The sequence below is a fragment of the Lagenorhynchus albirostris genome, chromosome 1, assembly GCF_949774975.1.
Source record: "Lagenorhynchus albirostris chromosome 1, mLagAlb1.1, whole genome shotgun sequence".
Taxonomy (NCBI): Eukaryota; Metazoa; Chordata; class Mammalia; order Artiodactyla; family Delphinidae; genus Lagenorhynchus; species Lagenorhynchus albirostris.
In genome coordinates, this window is record NC_083095.1 from 166,774,801 (window position 1) to 166,801,700 (window position 26,900).

Below are 26,900 nucleotides of genomic sequence, written 5' to 3' on the forward strand. Positions count from 1 at the left end.
CATGGAAACATAAGGAAAAAAACAGAATCTTGCTATAAAACCTCATAGACGTTCTGGAAAACAGTCAAACAAAAACCTAGAGCAACATAGTGAACACCCAATTAGGAAAAATCCAGAACAGAGTGGTAGGACATTTCATGGTGTTTTTACTCACCTGTACCCTCCTCCTGCCTGGTGCGTTGCAGTCTTGATCTGTAAAGAACAGCAGCTCAGCTCCCAGTCACATCCCTCAGACCAGAATGATCACAGAAAAGCTTATTTGCAATGTCACAACCTATTTGGGGGCTGTCTAAAGACTGGTGTCTGTTTCACCTAACCCTAAGCTTAAACTGAAGGGCAGCTGGAATGGCTCATTACAGCTGCAGGGGGATTATATATGCACAGATGCCAGGGAAAAGGGATTAAGGGAGGAGACATAGCATAGACCACATAAAACCCTGAGTAGAACTGGGGTGTGGATTTGGGGGACAGTAAGGCATTCATGTATTCAGGAGAATCAAAAAGCCACACAGATACCAGGCAAGATGCAGAGTCAGAAAAGAACTGAGTAGCCCTTTAGCTTTCCTGTTGGGCTGATCCCAAGACTAGGAGCATGCCAAGCTAATTAGTGAAGGACAGTCATGGCATGGGACAAATCTGCAACGAGTGGGTATTTGCTTGTTGTTTCAGGTGCCCAATTGTAAACACACACACAGAGACACACACACAGAGACACATACACACACACACACACACACACACACACACACACACACGGCATACGAGAGAGAAAGGAAGGAAGGAAGGAAGGAAGGAAGGAAAGAAAGAAAGAAAGAAAAAGAAAGAAAGATAGAAAGGGGGAAACATGGTCCATGAAAGGAAGAAAATAAATTGGCAGAAACTGCACCTGAACAATCACAGGTATTAAACTTAGTACACAATGAGTTTTAAAACCACTGCTTGGGGAGGAGATCCAGATGGCAGAGCAAGAGGATGCTGAACTCACCTCCCCCATGAGCACATCAATATTACATCTACATATGGAGCGATTATCACTGAAAGCACACTGGGGACCAGCAGGAAGTTTCTTACACAGCCAAGGCTGTAAAGAAACATCCACATAGAGTTGGGTGCAAAGGGAAGAGAAGCAATCAGATCAGGACTTGTGCCCTGAGGAGAGACACAGAAGAGGAGGGAGATTACAGGGATTCGGTCTCGGAGAGCCTCTCTGGAGAGTGAGCCATTGAAACCACATACTGGGCACTACAGCCCTGGGGCCCACCACCAGGAAGTGGAGTCCCTGTAGCTGGTGTGAAAACCAGTGGGACTAACAGGAGGGCTGTAAGAAACCTAGACTCTCCTCTTGAAAAAGATGCACACGCTTGCTCCTGGGAACTAAGCAGAGGAAGCAGATTGAAACAGCCCAGGACTCTACCAGTTTACTGTGACAGCCCCAGGGTGCACCCTGGCCCAGGCCAATGCCCACGCCAATGCCCACTTCAGCACCTCTGGCTCCAGGTCAGTTCCTACTAAGGCAAGGGCTGCCAGTGCTGGGGACAGTGTGCAGTTGTGGAGGACAGAGCTGGCTCAGGCCAGCATGACATCTGAACAGGGCAAGGGTGGCCATTACTGCCATTGGTAAAGGTGGCAGATCAGAAGTGTTCTGGAGCTCTGACGGGTGTTCCAGGATTGCACCAGCATGCACGGCAGCCTACACCAGGTGCCTGCTCCAACCCGTCTTCCTCCAGCACTGCTCCCCTCTTAGGCAAAGGTACCAGTGCTGGTGGGGTGGGCAGGGAGAGGGTGCACACTTAAAGGGAATGTAACCAGTTTGGGCCCAACCCTCAGGGCTTCTGCTCCAGCACCTTGGGACCTAGCCTGGCCCAATACGATGGTGCCAGCCACTGAGCATAGGAAAAACCCCAGCTCAGACTCGTCTCTGGCTTTAGCCTCCCCCGTCCCACCTCCCATCCAGGTGACAGCTGCCAGCACAACCTGGGGAAAGGCGTGACCCATGCTCACTTCCACTCCAGCTCTCCCACCAAAGCCTTGAGGGTTGGGACTTCCCTGGTGGCTCAGTGGTTAAGAATCCTCCTGCCAATGCAGGGGACACGGGTTCGAGCTCTGGTCCAGGAAGATCCCACAAGCCATGGAGCAACTAAGCCCGTGCGCCACAACTACTGAGCCTGTGCTCTAGAGCCCACGAGCCATAACTACTGAACCTACATGCCACAACTACTGAAGCCCACGCACCTAGAGCCCCTGCTCCACAGCAAGAAAAGCCACCAAAATGAGAAGCACGTGCATGCAAGGAAAAGTAGCTCCCTCTCACCGCAACTAGAGAAAGCCCACGTGCAGCAAAGAAGACCCAATGCAGCCAAAAATTAATTAATTAATTAATTAATTAATTTTGAAAAAAAAGCCTCTAGGGTTGCTTCCACACAAGCACACCCTTTCAAGACAGGGATAGGCAACTGTTTCACCTAATTTCATAGAGATGGAGAAAGTTAAGCAAAATGAGATGACAAAGGAATTTGTTTCAAATGAAAGAATAAGAAAAAAACACCTGAAAAAAATAGCTAATGAAACAGATAAATAACTTACCAAAATAATTTACCACAGTTCAAAGCATTAGTAATAAGAATGCTAACTGAACTAAGGAAAAGAGTAGATTAACACAGTGAGAATGTTAACAAGTAACTAGAAAATATTTTAAAAAATAACCAGTCAGAACTGAAGAATACAATAACTAAGGTGAAAAACACACTAGAAGGAATTAATAGCAGATTATGTGATATGGAAGAATTCATAAGTGATCTGGAAGATAGAATTATGGAAATCGTGCAATAAAAACAGCAAAAAGAAAAACAAATTTTAAAAAACAGATCAGTTTAAAGGACCTCTGGGACAACAACAGGTATACTAACATTCACATTGTAGGGGTCCCAAAAGTAGGAAAGAGAAAGTGGCAGAAAGTGTATTTGATGAAATTATGGCAAAAAATTTCCTGAACCTGAAAACGGGAAAAGCTACCCAGGTGCAGGAAGCACAGAGAGTCCCAAACAAGATAAAACCAGTGAGATCCACACCAAGACATATCATAATTAAAATGGCAAAACTTAAAGAGAGAATTCTAAAGACAGCAAGAGAAAAACGAGTCACATACAAGGAAAACACTATCGGGCAATCAACTGATTTTTCTCTAGAAACTATGTAGGCAGAAGGGTATGGCATGATGTATTTAAAGTGCTGAAAGGGAAAACCCTACAACCTAGAATAATGGGGAATATACCCAATATTTTATAATAACTTTATATGGAGTATAATCTATAAAAATAACAAATCACTCTGTTGTACATCTGAAATAATATAATAGGTCAACTATATTTCAATGAAAAAGATAAGGATGTTTGTTTCTCCTGATCATTAAAGTTATACAGGCAAATTACAGAAATTTGGGGGAAAAAAAGGAAAGGATAGAGAATAAAGATAACCTGTAACTAGCCCATTACATTTAACGTTTGGTACATTTTCCTTCATGATTTTCCTTTACAGATGTGTGAGTTTCTATTTTATTTAAACATCAAAATAATCTTCAACATACAAATTGTATACTTTCCTTTGACCTAACAGAAGTATTTTCTGAAGCTATCAAATATTATTTTAAAAATCCAGTATTATACTTCGCTTGTTTTAAGTAGTGTATCATATTCATTATTTTAATTTCTTCATCATTTGTCTATTCTTTAGCATTTTGATTAGTTCTTGCATATTTTGCCATTCTTTCATTGATTCATTCAGCAAAATTTTATTGAAAATTTTTATGTGCCAGACATTGTTTTATCAATAAATAATGTAGACAGAAATAAATTATTGTTAAATGCCTTGAGTTTATAGTCTAGTGGAGGATGAAGGCTACTAATGAAATCAGGAGTCAGCTGTTAGAAGTGGGTAAGTGCCCCTTGGGAGATAACGTTGCACAGTTTTTCGCATTTCTGTACACCCAGTAAGCAGAGGCACTGACTACCCTTCATCCCACATTAATTTTTTCAAGACATTTGTACAGTGAACAGTCTTGCAATATAGAGATCGTGGCTCCATCCAGAGAAATGCAAGGTGTGTTTACTGTCCAGTAATATAAAGAAAATATCTCCTTCCAGAGAAAGGGCAGGGATGCTGAGTGCCCACTATACTTGATCCAGGGGCCCTAGACTCAAGCCTTTTCTCCTATAACTCAACTCACTGCATGTTCAGGTATCACCTGGCCCCTTCACTTCAACCTTTAGAAATAGGGGCTCAAGGAACTAGCACAACAAACTTTGTCGTAGTGAACATTTCCGCAATATATACGTACACCAAATCATCACATCGTAAACCTTAAGACTATACAATGTTATATGTCAATTATGTCTCAGCAAAGCTGGAAAACGATACTCTTATTTTGGTTACAGCAATTGTTGTGAGTAATAAACAGTCTTCCCTCTACCAGCGTCGTGAAACCAGGGCAAACTGATTTGTTAGCTCACAAATTAGGTTGATATCTTATATTCTTCATGACTCTTGAAAGAATGCAATATGAATGAGCCAAAGATTAGAACAGGGCAAAGGTTAGAAAATAGCTCACTACATCAAGGATGTTAACCTCCTTATAAAGAGGGAATTGGTATTGTTATTAAATTGCTATCAGCAACACTGTAATTGCTGTTGAGTGTGTCTGGATATTAAAATTCCACAACATTCTGACCGGACACCTGCCATTTGAATGAGTGTCTTCAGTGGTGCAGAAGGCAGGGGAGCTGAATACTCAGGGCTGACCAAGGAAGAAAAATCATCAGCTGAAATCCAAGTAACATCCACACTCAGAGAGCACACAAGGGAAGGTCAGGCTGTGGAATACCAACTAGTGTATTCTTGGGCCCACAACCATTTGTGATCTCTATAATTGAGCTCATGGGGCAAATTCTGACTGTCCTCAATGTGAGGTAGTCACTGGGGCCACCCAATTTTGGATAACTTCCTCACCAGACATGGAATGATCCTTAGAACATCTAACCTGGTGTCTCTCAATGGCGTCATTAAATGTTGGTGCAGGTGACCCCTTGGGAGAAGAATGGAACTACACCTAGCATGGCAGGATATGTGTGAAATACCAAACATATCTTGCTCACCTGCAGTGTGAATCCAGGTGTGCTACTGGAGCAGGTTGGCATACCTTAACCATGGGGTGCCCTCGGGAAAAGTTGGAAAATCAGCTCTAGCAGTCTCCCTTCTTGCAATTAATTACCCATTTTCCATAAAGTACAAATGTAATGCAAGAAGATTTCTGCCAATGTTCCCCTTCCCCCCCAAAAAATTATCCACCTTACCCACCCTATTGTCAGATTAAGGGTGGAAGCAGGAAGTAGGAAAGGAGGGATAAATGTGCAAACATCCGTATAAGACGGTGTCTCTTGAGGTTTACAAAAATGACAAAAATAATCACCTTCAATGTGGCCTTGGACAAATCAATAACCTCTGTGATTTCTTTATCTGTAAAATGACTCAATAGTTGAGCTTACTTCATAGGATGTTTGATTCATTGAGAGTGCTTCCTGGTAAATAGTAATCACTCAAAATGTTGGGTAGTATAATTGATGCTGTTGCTCCTATCAATGCTACATTTCCCCTCGAGTATGTCAGCAATTAAAATTATTTTTATTTCTATTTTTTTCTCTACTTCACAGAACTAAGCCATGATCATTTTTCCATGCTTTGGGTTATTATTTGGTTGTTATTTTAATTAATTTCTGAAAAGATAGGAAATGAAAATTTCTTTTTCTCCTTATTTTCTGTAGAACATACAGTTTCTGTGGCAAATAAATTCTGGGGTACATAAAAATGGCACCTCTTTTTTATTATGTTGCATACATGTGACAGTAAATCTGGTGTTTGCTAGACAGTGAGTAACGAAAGAGCTGTCTCACTTGGATCCCACTAGCATTGTTGTGTACATTAGACCGTATCCATGAGGTCAGGATTTTTCCCCATGAGGGAGAACAAAAGATGTTTTAATGATGAGGAACACAGACTTGATTGGAAGCAACTTCAAGAGTTTGTGACCAAATAATAGGATAAATGACATTGAATTTCTGTATTTTTGAGCAATAGTCCTTGATATCTATCTGTTTCTGTTGTGAATGCCAGAATATTGTGTCATGTGAAACCTTTCAGACAACGTCTGAAAGAAAATCTCTGTGGTCTGGAAAATAAGAAAAGAGTCTTCTGATGTAGCGTCTTTTCTCCCAGCACAGTTCCAAGCAAGTTCACCCACACACTCGTATAGGCAATTATGTTAAGACTTTTTCACTTCTTTCTCTCTCTCTTTTTTTTTTTAATAAGGGGTTTTTGTTTTGTTTTGTTTTTTGGTTGCGTTGGGTCTTCGTTGGGGTGAGTGGGGGCTACTCTTTGTTGCGGTGTGTGGGCTTCTCACTGTAGTGGCTTCTTTTGTTGCAGAGCATGAACTCTAGGCACGCGGGCTCAGTAGTTGTGGAGCATGGGCTTAGTTGCTCCACGGCATGTGGAATCTTCCCAGACCAGGGCTCAAACCTGTGTCCCCTGCATTGGCAGGCAGATTCTTAACCACTGTGCCACCAGGGAAATCCTCCCTTCTTTCTCTTTTATATCAACATTTAGACGTTGAGACCTCAAAGCAGTAACCATCTCTTTTCTCTCTGGAGCTGGGTTGATCATCATGCAGAGCAGCCAGACCTAAATGGACCAAAGGACCTGGGACAATAAGTGTCTTTGTGGATCCAGTCCCTGATGATCAGGGGGACCCCCGAGACTTGGTTCTGTATCTAAAATACAGTATGTTTTTCAGCTTCCATTTTCCAAAAAAGATCACTTCCAAGAAAAACAAAGAACTGTGTTTTCTTCTTACTCATCTGAATTTGTGGCCAGAAATCATGAACACGATTATGCAAGACTTTTCTAGTTATCAGATCAAGAACAATAGATGTACTTGCTCCAGGACATGAAGAAATTCTTCTCATTGAGGACAGATTGGATGAACACCTAGCAGATGTTGAAATGCATGTTACCTAAGAAGAATTCTTTGAATGCTTTTTTGAGAATCTGAGCATTTTCTTATACAAGAGTATCAACTCCTTCTATAATAAAAATGTTTATTGATGTAACACTTTGTTCCTGTTGTGATCTGATGCTTTCACTTATTCTGTGACTGTGATTGGCCTTCAAGTTCCCTCAAACTCTGAGATTCTGTAAGTGCAAAAATACAAAGATGAAGAAGAATAGGTAGTGCCTCTGAAATATAGAGGGGAGGGAACAGAAGAAGGAACTGGGGGAAGTGACCAAAACACCTTGGCCACCTTCAGATGGAACTAAGGGTCACCCTGTCCACACATTTACTTTGGTTTTGGATGCACTGTATAGAAAATTGGAGTCAAAGAAAAAAACAGAAGAGTAACAGAGATCACTTCTGAAGGGTGTGGAGAGAATACACCAAACTGCTCGATGTGATGTTTGTGAAACAATGTATTTCCATTCCTATGTGTAGGCTGTTCACATACAGATTGTGAAAAATTCAACCATGTCCAAGTCAACCAGTTGGAAGACACTAGGACTACTTCAAGGTGTAGGTCCAAATGCTCTTAGAAAACTCTTTGAATTCAGTAGGGAAGAGAAACGGTGGTAGTCAAGACAAACTCTGAAGGAAAAGGATATAAAAACCTTAAATTTTGCATCAGTAGGAAGGGATAATCAAAAGATTAATTATGGAAATATTAAGCATGAAAGAGTAAAGGTCACCAAGTAATGTCTGGGATAGTTGAGAAAAGGCGATTTGAGATAAAGTTTTATGGTATTTCCAAGAAGTTCCATTCTATTCAACTTTATCAGACACATGATTTGCAAAGATCTTTTTTCCCATTCTGTGGATTGACTTTTCACTCTTTTGGTAGTTTACCTTGATGCAAAAAAACATTTTGAATTTTGATGAATACTAATTTATGTATTTTTTCTTTTGTTGCCTGTACTTCTGGTGACATATCCAAATCCAATGTCATCAAGCTTTCCCTCTAGTTTTTCTTCTAAGCGTTTCATACATGTACCTTGTATGTTTAGGTCTTTGATGCATTGAGATTTGTGTGTGTGTGTGCCTGTGTGTGTGCGTGTGCATGTATGTGTGTGCGTGTACGTGTGTGTGTGTAAGGCAGAGGTCTAACTTCCTTCTTTTGCACGTTGATATGTAGTTTCCTCAGCATTGTTTGTTGAAAGGACTGCACTTTTCCCGTAAATGATCTTGGCAACCTTGTCAAACAACATTAGCTATATTTGAGTTTATTTTTGTATTCTGTTCTATTTCACTGGTCTTTATATCTGTCTTTACGCCATTATCCACACTATTTTGATGATAGTGGCTTTGTAGTAAGTTATGAAATCTGGAATTGTGAGAAACCCAAATCTGTTCTCTCTTTTTACTTTACTTTTTCTTTTCCAAGACTTGTTTCTTTCTTTTCAAGATTGCTTTGTCTATTCAGGGTCCCTCGAGATTCCGTATGAATTTTAGGGTGAGATTTTCTACTTCTGCAAAAAAATGATGTTGGGATATATATAAACTTCAATGGAATGTGTAGATCACTTTGGTTCTTATTGTCATCCTAATATGGTCTTTCATTCACAAACATGGTTGTCTTTCCATATCTGTGTCTTTACTTTCTTCAAACAAATTTTTTAGTTATACATTTGTCAACTAAAAAATTATTCACAACCTAAAAGTTGAGAGTTATGTTTTATTCGGCAGAAATTTTTAGGACTTCAAGCCCGGGAGACAGCATCTCAAGTAACCCTGAGAGAACTGTTCCAAGGAGGCAGGGGGAAGCCAGGTTATATAGAAGTTTTGCAACAAAGGGCAGGTAGTCTGAATATCAAAGATAATTGTTAATTAACGAAAACCAGATTATCTCAAGTTAAGGAATTTAGAACTTTTCTATGTATGGGAAGATGCAAGAGTGGGCTCACTGAAATCACTCCTTTGCTATACACCTCAGCTTCTGGGACCAGTATCCTGTGTTTTCACATCCTGAGTTTCCTCAGGGCTCACCTTATGGAGTGGCTGCAGTCTGATGGCTGCTAGATGGCAGGTATTCTGTTTCCTCCCTGAGTTCCCTCAGGGCTCACCAGCTCACCATAGGCTGTGGCTGCAATCACTGATGACTGTGACTTCCTTTGTTTACTGATACGGCAGGCAATATTCCATTTATCACATTTCTTTTGCCTTTTTGGTTACTTCTAAGTATTTTTTTCGTAATATTTTAAATCTAATTGCTTTTTAAATTTTCTTCTCAGATGGTTCACCATTAAGGTATAGAAATGTAACTGATTTTTCTGTGTTGATATTGTATCCTACACCTTTGCTGAATTTATTAGTCTAACATTTTTTGTTTTATCTCTACGGATTTCTACACACACGATCATGTCATCTAAGAACAGAGGTAATTTTACTTATTTTGATGTAGAATATTTCTTTTTTGTTTGTTTTCTTATTTTAGCTGGAACTGCCAATTCTCTGTTGACTAAGAGTGGCAAAAGCAGGTAAATTTTCGTATTATTTATCTTAACAAGAAATGTTTTCCAGAATGAAGAAGGGGACAAGAGGAAGGGAGGGAGGGAAGAGGACATCTTGAGTTATAAACCAGCATTCTCTTGTGCCACAAGTAAATAATTGCTTTTCTTTCTCCTCACGCATTTGTAAAAGAGACGTGCCCCTGTAGAGAGAACAGCAAATATTTGCTCACCAAAGGTCCACCCTTTCGGACTCTCAGTTATCTAAATACATCTTTATAGGCGGTGCACCCCTTCCCCATGCCATTTTCGGGGTAATGTTTGCTACTTCTAGGACTGCCACTTATTATTTGCCTTTATCTCATCTGGTTTCCATGCCAAATGCAGACACACCTTACGATAAGCCTTAAAAACATAAGTGCACCAAGAGACCCTTGGTCTGTGGCCTCACCTCCGCCTCCTGTGAAGCTGGACACCAGCCATGGAAACCCTGGAAGAGAGCTGTAAGAAATAGAATGATTTTTAAAACTAAAAGCCCTCATTTCGTGAGCTTCCTTCCATCCAGTGGTACCAAAAGAGAGAAACTGCGAGGCTCAGAACCTGTACAGGCAAAGCAGGGGATGTATTCTTAGCAGTCCTATTGTGCTATATCAAACAGCTTTGTTCACTGTGAGTCAACAACATTTTTGAAAGAGGGAGGCTGGAGTTAATGGTATAGAAACATTTTTGGATGATCACGCTTGGTGAACATGAATGCTCTAATGAGAATTAGTGTAGAAGAGAAACGTCCTCAGGGAATGTGTTCATAGGAGCCTCTCTAAGCAATTTTAACATTTTATGTAAACATTACCTGTTGGTCAGATACAGTCTTCTTGTGTACTCCATGCAAATGGGACAGAACACTGGATTATGTAAGTGTAAGTATGTCCACTGAATGTGTAACTAGAGATGTTAAACTTGCTCCTGGGGAAATGCAAAAATTCTGTAGCACTAACACGATTTGGGCCACTTTTACTAAACGTTGGGATTGGCAAAGGTGGGGCTGCAGGAAGTGTTGTAACTAGAATTCAGTTCAGCAAATATTTACAGAGTCTCTCCTACATGAAAAACACTGTTCCCAATTTTTTTTTTTTTTTTTTTAGGTCATGCCTGTAAGAACAAGTTTAAGAGTTTTGAAATTTGCTTTTGCAGGACTATACCCTCAAATCTTGCCCTGGTTCTAAAATGACAACCTTCTTTGAAACAGGGACACAGGAATAATTATTGCTGGATCTTGAAGCCCCTTGTCCAGAGGTAAACCTCCCAAATCATGACCTAGAAGACCAAGGATTACACATGGATTATGCCATGGAAAAATATCAGGGATTTGAGTGCAGTTGACTCTGTTATCTGTTGGTTATAACACACTTGGCCAAGGGAGCCCAACAGATTGAAAATCTGGCTTTTCTAACGTGCAGACTTTGGGCTGGTCTAGGAGCCCGCCTTCTTAACCCAGATCTTCCTAAGAATCCACATCAGGGAATTTGTACTAGTTGCTGGGGGATCAGTCCCAACTAAAGACACTCCAACTTCAGACAATGGAACTGCCCCTTTGACACCAAAAATCTAGCTGATTTCAGCATCCTGAGTTTGCTCCGCCCCCAGACCTTATACAATCCATGAACTGTGGAAAGAGCAGAGGTGCCCAGAGTCCAAAAAGCGTAATCAGGAGACACACTCAAGTCTTGAGGAGACCCTGGTCTTTGCTCCACCCCAAGAGCACCTATCCAGACTAAGAGCAGAGCCTGCAGGGCAGCTGCTTGCACCTGTGGCCATCACTGTTCCTGGTTTTCAGGCCCAGGAAGGTTAGACCAATCGTGGAATGAGAGAAATAGTAATAGCAATAGCTATATTTATTGATATTTTTCATCAGTTTTATTGAGGTATACTTTACATATCATGAAATTCACTCATTCTAAATGTACAGTCCAATGATTTTTAGTAAATTTATAGAGTTTTGCAATCACCACCACAATCCCGTTTCAGAACATATCCAACAGCCCCCAAAAGTTCCCCTGTGCCCGTTGGCAGCCAATTATTGCTCCCAAACCCCAGTTCTAAGCAACCTCTAACCTCCTTTCTGTCTAAAGAGTTTTGCCTCTTCCACAAATTTCATATAAATGGAATCATACAATGTGTAATCTTTTATCTTCTTCTTTCATTTACCAAACTATTTTTGAGACTCATCCATGTTGCTGCATGTATCAATATGTTCCTTTTTATTGTTGAAAAGTCTTAGTCCAAAGTTGGAATATTTGGAACTAAAAAGCATCAATCTGATCCCATATTCCTCCAAGAGTGGTTCCTAGATAACCCCTTTCAGAATCTCAGGGTTGCCTGTTAAAAATGCAGATGTGGGGGTTCTATCTCAAACTTCCTACATCAGCATTATGCAGTGATGTATAGTGTATTACTGGGGTAACTGTATTATATTCAATGTATCAGTGGAGGTGAGACCGGGAATCCATATACTTAATAAGCACCTCCAGGTAACTGGTACAGACCCCAAAGCTTGACAAAACCACCATCTAACCAGGCTTTTACAGGAAATTTACTAAGATATTTGAATATACCTACTCTGAGAAGTTTCTTCTCCTGGCAAAACAGCCACTGTTACTTTAGACATTCTTTATCCTAATGTTTAAAACTTTCATGATTCACATTGACTTTTTATAGGTTATGCTGCATTTCATCAGTTGCGCATTCTCTCACATAAAGTGAAATCAAGGTGCCTCTTAAACTTGACAGTAGGTCATCACTTAACTGGCAGAGTTTTTTCTTTCTTAGGTAGCACATAAAGTAATAGTGCATCTTACAACTGTCAACTTGTTAGATTTGAATAATGATGGTACTTGAGGCTGAGAACCACTAAAGTCTGCAACATCCAGGTTTGCAGGGCACATATGGAAGTATTATCGGTCGTGACTATAAATCCATCCTCATACATAAAAACACATATAAAAGTCTTCAGAGAAGACATAAGACAAGAGCTCCCTGCTGAAAAGTGAAGAGGTCTTAGGATGAATTGAATGGTGGCTCCCAAAAGATATGTTCACCCTATAAATGAGATATTTGGGTAAAGGGTCTCTGCAGGTGTAATTACGTTAAGGATCTTGAGATGAGATCATCCTTCATTATCCAGGTGGGCCCCAAATCCAGGGATAAGTGTCCTTATAAGAGACAGAAAAGGGGAAGACATAGAGAGAAGAGGATGCAGGGTGAAGATGGGGGGCAGAGATGGGAGGGATGCAGCCCCAAGCCCAGGAACCCCTGGAACCAGGAGAAGCTGGAAGAGGCAGGAAGTAGTCTCCCCTGGAGCCTGCAGAGGGAAAGTGCCCTTCGTTCTCCACAGGTAAAGACAACAGGTATTTCCAAAACGTTGAGCTCCTCCAAGGATGTAAGTGGCTCTAAGTATTCCTCAGTGAGACACTGATCTATCTGTGCTCTACCTTGGATTCATGGTCAGAATCCTTATTAGCAAATTCTTATGCCACAGCCAAAGGCAGAACTCAGAGCATCCTGTGAGGAAAAAAGAGTTTGAACAAATTGAAATTTTTCATCCTGAAATAAACCGAGATGTAATATTGGCAATGAATCATTTTAAATATTTGAAGTTTTCTTATACGGTCCCCCAATCTGTTATTCATCCCCACTTGGGACAGGATCAGAAGAGCTTATTTCAGTCAGAAGGATTTCAGTTGGACTCCAGGGAAGTGATCGTGGCCCACTTTGCAAAGAGAACTTTGGCATCATCCCTCATAGGGTTGAAGGGTTGGTGGACACCACCCCCTCTGACTCATGTGCCCCTCTGGGTAGGTTAAGGGATCCTCCCGTCCAGACAAATAATGACATTATGCAACACTCATGCTCTGAGAGATAAACTGCATTCACTCTACCGTGATCTTCGTCACCATTATTTGCTGAAACAAAGCAAAATCAACTTCCAAGGTAGAGTCAAACTGACGTGGGCTTCTCAACACAGTTTAGCCAATGCTTCCCTCTCGTGTGTGGCTGTGACATTGCATGAGCCCAGGATTGTGACCACAGACAGACAAGAGTTTGAGGAAAACCTAGAGATGAAACTCCCATCAACAAGCTTATTTCACAGACAAGGAAACCCAGAAGACCTAGGTTTCATGGCAGGTCCCTCAGCCATGGCTGGCAGAGGTGACGGGCCTGCAAGGTGCCCGTCTGCCAACTTTGCTGCCTCATCCGGGCAAACCGTGCAAACAAAGGGCTCCATGCAGGCGGCCGGGCTCCCCGTGAAGCTTTTGGAATTTCCACAAACCGTAAAGCACAGTGCTCGCCCCCTAGGAATTTGTCATCAGAAACAGAGAAGAAGGTGATGACAAATCTCAAATAAAAAACAATACGAATCCATGCAAGTCCTTGTGCGAGAGGATTTGCCTATTAAACCAGCAAAACTGGAGAGTTAGCAGAGACCAAGTTACCACCAAGTAAACTAAGGGTTTCTAACTTCATCCTGGCAAGATGGGTGGCTATTGAAGGATCTTCAGCAGAGGAGAATTATGAACTCTTGTCCAATTTAGGAAGGCCATTCTGGCTAAACTGAAGGATGCTTGGAGACAAAAAGACCAGAAAGCCTTTGTTTGTGCGATACGGGATATGCATGGTGAGGATTTAAAGACCCTCATTTTCTAGCTTAAAGAACTAAAGGGTCAACAGTACTATCAAGCGATATGGAGGACAGAGGAGAGGAGCAAGAAGGTTTGTGAGGTCAAGGAATAACCATTTCCATTTTGGACATACTGAGTTTAAAGGCCCTTTAGCATATCCAGGTGGAAGTATCTACTAGGTTAATAAAGAAGCAGGCCTGGAGCTCAGTGGCAAAATGTAGATTTAGTTACAGATTTTGCACCAAGATCATAGCTGAGCCTTGGGGACAAGTGGGGCTGCCCGGGGGATCGTGATGGGAGAGCACCACCTTACAGGTTTGGAAAAATCCACATGGGTCACGGAGTAAAGTCTGAGCTGTCAGGATAACAGCAGGGCCTCACATCACAGAAGAGAGGAGAGCAGGTCCAAGACATGTTGTAAATACTGTCAAATGCTAACCCCCCAAAAGTAACTCCAGACCGTCCACAATACATCAAGGGGCTACTGGTGAAAGCCATCAACGGTCTTAGAACAACACAAGTTGCTCAAAGAAGAGAGGGAGGCAAAGACATGAAGAGAGGAAGAAGGAAGATAGGATGGTATCCCGATATGATAGGATCATCCTATGTCCTTGTGGTCACTGTCACATTCTTCACGGAGGGAAAAAGTAATTTTTCATCATATGAAATATTAGAGGTTCCAGTGCCCTAAGTGGAAATTCAGATTAACAACAGGGTCTGAATCACAACCTGGCTCTCAGATCTGGGGGTGGGGTGACGTGTTTGGGAAAGAAGATCTCGGTGTCCCGTGTTAAATGATGAACACGTGACACAAATGAGCAATTGAGCATCATGCTGATGAGGACAGGGTAAAACAAGCCTCCCCTGTGTGCAGTGTGCGTGGGCTTCTCATTGCGGTGGCTTCTCTTGTTGGGAGCACAGGCTCTAGGCGCGTGGGCTCAGTAATTGTGGCTCGTGGGCTCTAGAGCGCAGGCTCAGTAGTTGTGGCGCACGGGCTTAGTTGCTTCACATGACACTACTTTGGAGTTGAAAGTGTAATGATCTCTTTTTCAACCACATTCAAATCTGTACACCTGAGACAGTGCTTTAGCTCATTCAATTCCCACAAAAACCTGAGACACGGGTATCACAATGCCTATTTCATAAATGAGAAAGATGTAGAGTCTGGGATGTGAAAGGGTTCTCCAAAGAGCTAAGAGGTGATGGCCTGGGGGTTTGAACTGGGTCTGCCTGACTCCAGAGACCAGCAGTGCATCATCAGCCTCCTTCCCTGGGTCACCTCCACTCCCAGCCGGCCGGTCCTGCAGCCCTACGTTCCCTTACCTCCCCTCCACCTCTGGAAAGACATTGCCTCAAGTTCTCCATGTCTTATGACATGGACAAGCTATCAATCAGCTAATCTGAAAACCCGGCTCTGACTGACAGTCTAGTAGTCAGAGAAGATGAGGAGCTTCCACCACTAATGCCTTTTCTACGCCAGGAGTCAGGCGCTGGCCCCATCTCAGACTTTATCTACCTAAGCTCTCGTGTCCTGATGCTCACGTCCCTCTTGTAAAAAGTTCACCTCTTGGCTTCTTCAAGGTCCCTCAACGTGTGATCCTTGGTCCATGCCTCTTCCCTCATCCCCTCCCATGTGTGCACTTCATGCAACGCGGCAGACTGAGTCGGGATGTGTGAGAGGCATCAAGACAATAGGCTTTGGAACCAGGCAGACCCAGCTGGGAATCTCAGTTCCACCACCGACTGTTCACTGATTGAATTAGTAGCCTGTATGAGCCAGGAAATATTGCCCTTCCTGGGAGGCTGTGGAGATTAAAGGAGGCCACTTCCAGGCTCACGTCATGGTAGATGATCAGCGCGTTCGTTACAGTTACATACATCACGTGATGAGGTGTAGGTTAATGATGGGATATTTGCCAATGATCAGTAGTCAGGGCTAGGCTGGAGACCTGACGTTTGAGACCTGGAGAATGATGGCCTTTGGGACACGCTGCTGGGAGAGGCGAACGGCCCTGGGCCCTGGGTGTCCCTGCATACTCTTGCCAGGTGTACTGAGACCATGTGGCCTCACTGCTCTTTACCAAGGCTGTTTCTCAGGGTCGTGTTCACAGCAAGCAGTTTTCAGTGTGGAATAACATCTCTCCCCAAACAGCAGGCTCCTTCCGCTTGCTGCCAAAGTGGTTAATCCTCCAGGCTCAGTGTTCCTGTCTGTACAGCACACCCCCCACCCAGCATGTGGGGAATCCATCCAGGCCCCCAGAAGGTCAGTGGTGCTGACAGGTCAGGCAAAGCAGGAGAGAGAATGGACAGTGAGATTTGACAGCACAGAGGTTGCTAGTGTCCTTGAGAAGAAGGATTTCACGGGGTTGAGGAGGAGAAAGCTCCACGGGATTGGACTTAAAAGAGGATAGAAAGGGAGGGGAGATATTGGATACTGGATATTTTCAAGCACTTTTGCCAGAAAGAGAAATGAGAAAATGAGACATTCACTTGCTCCCTCTAAGAAAAGCTGCTCTTAAATTACAGTTTCTCTATTAAGAATCGTATAACTCCATACTGGTAGGAACAACTCATGAATAGTACCTTGGTATGTTACCCATAAGATATTTACCTTTTACAAGGGAAAACAGGTTCTTAGGCCAAAACTATCGCTCCTTTCTGTTTGGGCCACAGGCCAGCTGAGACAGATGTCACGCTGCCGTCATCTGGCCACTCTGGTGGCTAAATCACATTCCACGGCCAACAAGCTGAAACTCTGTGACTCTCTTTGTTTGATTGTCCCTTAAAGGAAATTTTAAGCACAGTACAAAGACTTAGGATGTCAGAAGTTAACTAGTTAATTTTTTTTTTTTTTTTGCGTTATGTGGGCCTCTCACTGTCGTGGCCTCTCTCGTTGTGGAGCACAGGCTCCGGACGTGCTGGGTCAGCGGCCATGACTTATGGGCCTAGCCGTTCCGTGGCATGTGGGATCTTCCCGGACCGTGGCACGAACCCGTGTCCCCTGCATCGGCAGGTGGACTCTCAACCACTGCACCACCAGGGAAGCCCAACTAGTTAATATTATCCGACACCAGGAAGAAACTAAAATAGCAACAATCAACTGTCTTGCCCTTGTTAACTGCCCTTGCAGTTAAACGATATCAAGTTCCCTATTAATTCCCGTAGCTCATGAGAGAATAACACTTCTGAACCACCTTCTGATGCTGGCTAGAACCATAGAGTTTCTTTGCTGATCAGGGACACCCATACTTAAACATATTGCAAGAGTTGGCACCAGTAGCAAACCAGCTGTTCACCTCTTCCCTGAAAGGGAGTAGGCATTGAAGTTTTCTTTGTACCAGGAAACTATCCTTTCTCCCCAAATGCCACCGGTGTTCTATGTCAAGAATGGGAAGATGGGCTTCCCTGGTGGCACGGTGGTTGAGAGTCCGCCTGCCGATGCCGGGGACACAGGTTCGTGCCATGCTCCGGGAAGATCCCACATGCGGCAGAGTGGCTGGGCCCGTGAGCCATGGCCACTGAACCTGCGCGTCTGGAGCCTGTGCTCTGCAATGGGAGAGGACACAACAGTGAGAGGCCCGTGTACAGCAAAAAAAAAAAAAAAAAAAATGGGAAGATGGGCTAGGAGAGGAAGATTTTAACTGATGGAGGGAAGAAGAAAGAGGGTTTCTAGAATCACCCAGCCAGTGTGAATCTTCAAGGTGACTCAAAGAAGTAGTCTTGTTTCACTAAGGCCCAGAAGAGCTGGGTGATTCTCCGGAGCTCACCCAGGAAGTCCAAAACAGAGCTGAGATTATAACCCAAGTGACCTAGGGCTCTTTGAAAACTGTCACACTATTCAGCAGAGCAGTCCCGTCTAGAGGTACCCCAGTGGGTGGCCTGTAGAGCCAGACTGCCAGGCTCAAATCCCAGCCCTGACTCGTTGTGTTACCTTGGGCAGCTTCCCGAAACTTTACTTCATCCGCAGTAAACTGGACAAGCTACTTACCCTCCCTGAGCTGCATCTCCTAGGAGTGTTGGGATGTGTGTATAACCTAAGCCTTAGCTCATCATATCAGCAGCACTCAGTAAGTGTTAATTTGTTACTATTGCCTCTCCGGACATTCAAGTCCAAGTGTTGGACAACGATTGTATCTGGAAAGAGCCTGAGTGAAGGAAGAACAAAAAGTCTAGTAAAAAATCGAACTCCTGGGCTTCCCTGGTGGCACAGTGGTTGAGAGTCCACCTGCCGATGCCAGGGACGCGGGTTCGTGCCCCAGTCCGGGAAGATCCTACATGCCGCGGAGTGGCTGGGCCCGTGAGCCATGGCCACTGAGCCTGCGCATCCGGAGCCTGTGCTCCGCAACGGGAGAGGCCACGGCAGTGAGAGGCCCGCGTACCGAAAAAAAAAAAAATCGAACTCCTTGTGACCATGGAAAAGGTCAACAAAAGTGGAAAAATCCCAGTAATAATGACTCTTTGCTGCAGGGCAAAGAAGAACAGCTAGGCCAGATTCCTGCCCTTGGGACTGTCCTGAGCTCACCGCAGACTGGATTCTTGAAGGACACGAACAGCCTCTTAGGGTGGCCTCAAGGTTGAGAGAAGAAAAGCCAAGTGCAAAGTCCCTGGATGGAAGCCTGGCAGCCAGCAGACCTGCCTGGTGGGAGGGGTACAGAGGAGCCCACAGACCTGAGCCAGAAGTTCAAGGCCGGTGTCAGCAGAGCTCAGGGCTGGGGCGGGAGGGGGATGGATAAAGACACGGCTCAGCTGAGAACAGCCGTGACCTGTCTGTGGGTTCCTGAGAGAGTCAGCAAGGAGCTGAGAGCATCCGCACCCCTTCAGGTCATAGGCTGCGGGCCACTTCAAGTCCCACCACCCACCTGCCAAATTTGAAGGCGTTTTGCTGAAAAGATAACAAAAATGCCCACTGGGCAATATAGTAAAAGTTGTACCATCTCAACATACGCTCCCCAGGGTCACTTTCCATGCTCTCTCAGAAATTGCCTTAAAAGGGACGTTTTGTGAATTTTTCCTGTTTTTCACTTTGATATGCCTGAACATAATTCCAAACTTCTCCCATCTCATCCACCACACTTTGTTTTCATTCATTCATTCATTCAATGAACACTGCGTGAGTGCTCTGGGTCAGACTCCACGTGAAGGAGGTGGAGACATGGGAGCCCCTGACCCCAAAGAAGGTGCTGGTACCCAGGCTGACGATGCGGTGTGTGTGTCCTCTGTGTGTCTGAAGTCAGGGTCCCCAGACAGACTCTGAGACACAGAGCTACGTGCAGGTTTGGGTGAATGTTCTTGGAGACACACCTGTGAGGAGATGAGGACGGCAAGACTGGGCCAAGGCAGGAGCCGGCCGGCAAAGCAGTGGCAGCTGAGGCTCCGCTGGGCTGGGGAGCTTTGTGAGTTGTCTTGAGTTTAGGCGGGGCCCGGGGCCTTGTGTACGGGCACCAGCAATCAGCGGCAGTGAATCACCTCGGTAGGACATACAACCTTGGGTGAGGCAGTTTCTTGCTTCTGGGGTCAATTTCCAAGTCCACCAACAGAATGGATAAAGAAGACAAGATATATATATATAAATACATACATACACGATGGAATATTACTCAGCCATAAAGAAGAACAATGTCCATCGACAGATGAATGGATAAAGAAGGTGTGGCACATATATACAATGGAATATTACTCAGCCATAAAAAGAAACGAAATTGAGTTTTTGTAGTGAGGTGGATGGATCTAGAGTCTGTCATACAGAGTGAAGTAAGTCAGTAAGAGAAAAACAAATATCATATGCTAACATATACATATGGAATCTAAAAAAAAGAAAAAAGGTCATGAAGAACCTAGGGGCAGGACAGGTATAAAGACGCAGACCTACTAGAGGATGGACTTGAGGACACGGGGAGGGGGAAGGGTAAGCTGGGACAAAGTTAGAGAGTGGCATGGACATATATACACTACAAAATGTAAAATAGATAGCTAGTGGAAGAAGCCACACAGCACAGGGAGATCAGCTCGGTGCTTTGTGACCACCTAGAGGGGTGGGATACGGAGGGTGGGAGGGAGACGCAAGAGGTAAGAGATATGGGGATATATGTATATGTATAGCTGATTCACTTTGTTATAAAGCAGAAACTAACACACCATCGTAAAGCAATTATACTCCAATAAAGATGTTAAAAAAAAAACTTAAAAAAAAAAAGAACGAAATTTTGCCATTTGCAGCACCATGGATGGACTTGGAGGGTATTATGTTCAGTGAATTACGTCAGACAGAGAAAGACAAATACTGTATGATATCACTTATATGTGGTATCTAAAAAATACAACAAAGTAGTGAATATAACAGAAAAGAAGCAGACTCACAGATATAGAGAACAAACTAGTGGTTACCAGTGGGGAGAGTGGGGGAGGGGCAACATAGGGGTTGGGGAGGGGAGGCACAAACTACTGGGTGTAAGACAGGATACAAGGATGTATTGTATAGCACGGGGAATATAGTCAATATTCTGTAATAACTGTAAATGGAGTGTAACCTTTAAAATTGTATAAAAAATATAAAAATTAAAAATATTCCAATGGGGGGTACAGATGTGAACCATCCTGCCCTCCAAGAATTTTTAGAACTTTAGACCAAATCATCAAGCCACAGTGGCCACACACACCCTCTTTTAAATGTCTGAAGAGGGTACATCGTGTCCCAGGTGAATGGAACAGACCTTCCCCCACGACCTTAGAAAATTCACAGGAGTAGGGTGGCCCACTAGCATTCCCTCCAGACAAATGAGGATGCAGACAGCCTGAGCTAATGCTTCACCTTCACTGAGCGTTTAATTACCCAGAAGAGCATCTATTGCCTCATTAACTCTCTAACTGTGACCATTACAGTTAGAAACGCAAACACAGCAGCCGGACAAGGCAAATACCACCCAGCCATTTGCAAGGTTGAAGATGGAGGCCTCGTGGTCGACAGGTGGTGGTTACGTGGGCAGCGAGTTGTCAGCTAATCCTCCCCGGGTGAGCAGGGCAGCGAGGCCCTCTGTGTCTTCAAGTGGGACTCCAGGAAAGGGGAAGCCAGTTCAGCCTCCCTGTGGCAGCCCCAGATGCTCCCTTTCTTTGTTCTGCTGAGGAGCAGCCTGGAAATCTTGAGTCCAAGCATCTTGGTCAGCAGCACCTGGTCATCACACACCTGAATGAGGGGTCAGGGGACTACAGGTGCAGGCGGTTCGGAGGGGAAGGTTGGGGTGGGAGGCTGCAAAGAGAGAAAGGAGGGCTTTGCTACGTCCTACATTGATGAGTAGAGTTGAGTCACTTGGAAGAATGGGCTGCCCTGTGAAAGAAGAGCAGAACTTGTCCACTCCCTCGTTTTATAGAAAAAGACACTAAAACCCAGAGAGGAGACACCACTTGCCCAAGGTTACACAGCTCTCTGGTGACAGAACTCGCGTTAAAACTCAGATTCCCTGATTTCCCCTCCAGGGCTCTATTCACCTCCCCAAAGAAAACGGAGGAAAACGAGAAATGTGGGTGACAAAGTAAGCAAAGCGACAAAACTAGTGGGGTGGGGGAGAGAAAAGGGTGAAAGACTCAACTGGGAAAGGAAAGGAAACAAGCAAAGAACAATCATCAAAACGATGCTGATGCTAAAATTCCTGTGCACAGGAAGAGCCAAGAAAGTGTTGAAAAAGAACGAGATGTGGAGACAGCCCTCAGATTGCAAATATTCTGGAGCTATTGTGATTCAGCGTGTTAACAGAACATTAATCAGCAAATACGTCAATGGAACGGAATATGCAGCCCAGACACAAAACAAAGTAGATGTGGAATTTAGTACATGTGTATAGACGTCATTTCAGGCAGTGGCCATAGGAAGGGGGAGGGTGGAGAAGCAGTCACTGATGGGTATTAGCACTAGTGGCTGTATAGTTGAGGGGGAATTAAGTTAAATCCCCACTTCACAACATTTCCTAAAAAAATGAGAGATGGATAACCTCAGTTAAAATGGCGATATTAGGCAATATCTGAAAAATATTACAAGAAAATATAGGGGAATCTCTCTAGGAGGATGGGAGACCTTCATAATTAAGGCACAAGAAAGCAAAATCAAAGGGGAAAAGACTGATCAATTTGACTACATCAGAATTTAAAACTCCAGTTTCCTAATAGAGACCACAAGGAAAATTAAAATCAAGCGACAAACCAGGAGAAATATCATAAATATCCAGCAAAGGACTTAAAGCCATAAAGTATAAAGAATTCCTAAAATCAATACAAAAGGACTATAAAAATAGAAACCATGGGCAAAGGATATAAGCAAGCAACTCAAAGAAGAGGAAACAAAAATGTCCAATCAACATATGAGAAGCTGATCAGCTCGTGATCAGGGAAATGCCGATGAAAGCAAAGTGAGATATTCCTTCCTGCTCATCAGCCTAAAGAAAATGTGTGTGTTTGATGACACAGGGCATATGGAACTTGTACACTCATACCCAGCCGGCGGAATGAAAACTGGGTGTAACCACAGTGAAGGGTAAATTAGTCAAACCTATTGAAGCTAAATCCCCCAATTTTCACTTTCGTGTTTAAGCAAATGAATACATTACTTGTCACTCTTGCAGTAAAGAGAGTCACTTTGACCATAAATTAGAGACCAAATGTCAGGCAGGGATCCCAGTCAAGGGAGGATGTCTGCAGCATTTTGCATCTCAGCCCCCGGGTGGGGTCAGGGCCCATCAGAGCCAGTACCTGAGCAGGAAAGTAGGAAGGGCAACCTGGGGATCAACATCTCCTCCCTCCTCCGTGGCCTTCAATGCTGCTGACTCCCCGGCTGTCCCAGGTGAAGGAGGCAGCTTCGCCATCAGGTTGTCTCATTTTCCAAACTCAGTAGTGAATCTGTTTCAGTTTGGCAAGTGAAGCAATTACATTTCTGAGTGGCAGGGGTCACTTAGGGCTAAGTGAAAAACTTGACTCTGCCAGGCAAGAGAGATGCACGTCATTAATCATGGCCTGTCCCCACACGTCCACGGCTGAGCTCCGCATCCCCTCCCTTCCTTGGACTGACTCATTCTCCATCTCCTTTCTCTGTGCAGAGCGTCCAGAGATGGTCCACTGGGGGCCCAGATGGGAAGGTAAGTCATTTAAGCGTTGGTCACCCAGGAAATTGAAAATCTACCATGATGGTACTAGGGCACAGAGGGTGAATTGATTTCCTGTAGCGTATGGACCCCAAAGTCTCTGGGGAATCACGTCAGAACCAGGTGGGGAACCAGAAAGGCTGAACAAGCAGGAGTTGAGAGCAAAGCAAGGCATGGTGGAGGGCAGGTGGGGCACTCCATAAAGTCAGGTGTTCAAGGCCCTGGATCACCTGTGTCCCTTGAGAACCTGTCTCTACCTTTCTAGATTGTTCCAACTTTAAAACCTGAATCCCGGGTCTCCTGGTCATGCCTGGCTCTGCCTCTCGCTGTCCTTGGCTTGATGATCCTCAGTGTTCCCGAGCCCACTTCCCATTTCTGTCCTAGGAGTACCCGCCTTGCTCCTGGTCCAGTAACAGTAATAATTGTCATTCAGTCAGGACGAGGCACAATGCAAGCACTTTACGGGAGTTATCTATCAGCGCTGGCTCTCTCACGTAGGTGGTAAATGACCCCAGACCCCAGGGCCTGCGTCCTCTGGGCAGTGGTGGCTGGTGCTCCATCACCCCAAGGACCTTTGTCCAAACATACATGCCAGGACCCCACAAAATCTTCTGAAATGGAACCTGTAGGGGTGGAGCCTAGGAGTTCCCTGGATGGCCGGAAGGGTGACTGCTGGGTCAGAGCTGCTGGCCTGGACACATCCTGGTTTGACTGATCCCACTACACCAGGAAGAAGCCAAACTCCTTCTTCTGCCGTTAGACCCCTGCAGGAGCCCCCATCAGGGCACCCGGTGTATCTGGCTTCCTCCTGCAACCTTCTCCCACAGGCTGCATTCTAAAGATTTTATAAACATCACTGGGGGTTAAGCATTCGTTCAGATCATCTACATCTCTTTCTTAGACTGTGCCTGGAAACTCCTTTGGCAGAGACCCACGGATCCCTAAGAGAACTTTTGAGTATGCGACACCCGTCACTCACAAGGTCTTCAAAATAAAAATGCTGATGGCAACCAGAAATAGAATAGTTCTGCCCCCAGCTTTCATGGCAATAAGGAGAAGCCTGTGAATCAGCTACTCTAAAGGGCAGAGGGCGGGGATGTTTGAAGCAAAAGGGAGATCAGGATCTATCACCTGATAACACCTCCCAACCCACCAGCCTCTTTATGCATTAAATAGGAAAGTAATTAAAAATAATAATCACATCTGGGCTATTGTGTTGGGAAGAATGCAGGGAAAATGAGGAGGCGGTGCCCTTCACCCCACGCACTGGGAGAATATGAAGGATGTTTGCCCCCTGAGCAAAGTGTAGAGGGGCGGCAGAGGATGGATGCAGGTCCCAGTCTTGTCCAAGGCAGATGGAGGCCAAAGCTGGGATGGTAGAGCAGAGAGGTCAAGAGCAAGTGAGGATTCAGAGACAGACAGGCCTGAACTCAGGTCCCAATCTCTCCACTTCCTACCTGGGAAAGACACAGTTTCTTCATTCCATCCCTAGGTGGGAAGGATCCCTGTACCTACGTCCCAGGACAAATGTTGTACGTTAATAACCAGACAACTTAGCTTCAGAAGAAACTTTGATTAAAATATTATGTGTAACAGGGAACTATATTCAATATCTTGTAATAACCTGTAATAGAAAATAATCTGAAAAATATATATATATGTATAAGTGAATTGCCTTGCTGTACACCTGAAACTAACACAATATTGTAAATCAACCTTATGTCAATAAAAATAAATAAATATATAGTGTAAAACATTTATCTCAGTGCCCAGCACTGAGTAAGAGTTCAACAGATGGCTGATAATCGCTATGACGACATAGATGTCCCCCCTGGATTTCCGCTTCTGATCCCTGATGAAGTCTAGGCAAGGACTTCATGACTCAGAGCCTTGTTTTCCCCACACGCACATACACACACGCACACACACACACAAAGAGAGTAATTACCTCTGACCCCGATCCTACTTGAGTCTTTAGGTTTCCCAAAGAATTAAGACATGTAGGGCAGGACCCAGGAAAAAGATATTATTGACCTTCAGCCTTAAAAAGGAGGAGCTCCTGCCCCTTGAGACAACATGGATGAATCTGGAGGACATTATGCTAAGTGAGATAAGCCAAAGACAAATACTGCATCATCTCACATGCACGTGGAATCTAAAATAGGTGAACTCGTAGAAGCAGAGAGCAGAAGGGTGGTTGCCAGGGGGGCAGGGGCTGTGGAGGGATGGTGGTCAAGGGCTACAAAGTTCATGGTACAAGATGAATACTGGAGATCTAATGTGCAGCATGGTGACTATAAGTAAAAACTGTATTGCGTACTTAAATTTTCCTAAGAGGGTAGATCTTGATCTTGTGTTCCCTCCATACACACACAGACACAGACACACACACACACACACACACGCAGGCACACACACACAAAGGAAATGGTAACTGTGAGGTAATAGATATGTTAATTAGCTTGATTGTGGTGATTATTTCACAATGTACGTATATATCACATCATCGATTGTACACCTTAAATAGATCCAATTTTATTTGCCAGTTATACCTCAATTTTTAAAGAAAGATATTGACCTAGAATGAAAAGGTATCAGCATTCCTGCCTTTATGTTACTTCTAGCAACAAGATGTGACTCCCAGGGAGCTGACAGAACAAAAATCACAGCACGTCTGAAGGACCCACCAGCCAGAGAAGAAGAGCTGGTGAAACATTCAGAACACAAACCCAATGAAACCTGCAGGGGGGAGAAAAATGAACACCTGCAGTAAAAGGTACTAAGAGCAGTCAAGGAAACTGAAGAAAAGCACAAAAAGACTTCCAGGGGCTTCCCCCAAAACATGCTTTGAGTTTTAAAATTTAGTAGATGAATTAAAGAAGAGGATGGTCGGTCACTATTGAGACCAAGTGTTAAGAAATGTGTCAAAGTACAAAAAGTAATAATAATAGGAGATGAAATCAGAGGGAAAGAGAAGATACAGAAGGGATAGCTCCAGGAGAGCTGATTTTTGATGAATAGCATTTCCAGAAAAAGAAAAAGAAACAGATTATGAGGAAATAACAGGGACCACCTCTGCCCTCCTGCCACAGGCGACTAGAAAGCCAAAATGTAGGAAAGGTGTTTCTAACATTGGATGACAGACAGTGCAGGACTGCCAGCTTCACATGAGATTGTCCTTCACAAGATTACAGATAAGTCTCAGCCCTCTCAACACTAGACTGGGCATCTTTTTACTATCCTGTGTGACAAAATGGGAAGAACACAGTCACATCCACAGCACAATGGTTGTTTCAAGGAGAAACACTTGGGCAATTGTTTGAATTTCAGGCTGAACAAGTCACTTTTTCCATAGAGTGTTATTTTTACTTTGAAAGAACAACTGCCAGGGCTTCCCTGGTGGCGCAGTGGTTGAGAGTCCGCCTGCCAATGCAGGGGACACGGGTTCGTGCCCCAGTCCGGGAAGATCCCACATGCCGCGGAGCGGCTGGGCCCGTGAGCCATGGCCGCTGAGCCTGTGCGTCCGGAGCCACAGCCACGGGAGAGCCCACAACAGTGA

The 26,900-nt window shown here is 44.1% G+C and overlaps 1 protein-coding gene across 5 annotated transcripts in view; it reads right to left on the reverse strand.

The window, feature by feature from the left end:
• LOC132525824 (dihydrodiol dehydrogenase 3) overlaps positions 1–23,142 on the reverse strand; it is a 42,177-nt gene extending 19,035 nt beyond the window's left edge. Inside the window, exons 1-3 of one of the 5 annotated variants that reach the window (XM_060159326.1) lie at positions 22,953–23,142; positions 9,992–10,041; positions 155–192 (exon numbers count right to left, since the gene is read on the reverse strand). In XM_060159326.1, coding sequence (XP_060015309.1) covers positions 155–192; positions 9,992–10,041; positions 22,953–23,065 — 201 coding nt within the window. In that variant the 5' untranslated portion in view covers positions 23,066–23,142. The remainder of the gene's footprint in view (positions 1–154; positions 193–9,991; positions 10,042–22,952) is intronic. The other 4 variants (XM_060159284.1, XM_060159274.1, XM_060159295.1 and 1 more) reach the window with 4 other exon arrangements.
• Between the last annotated feature and the right edge of the window lie 3,758 nt (positions 23,143–26,900).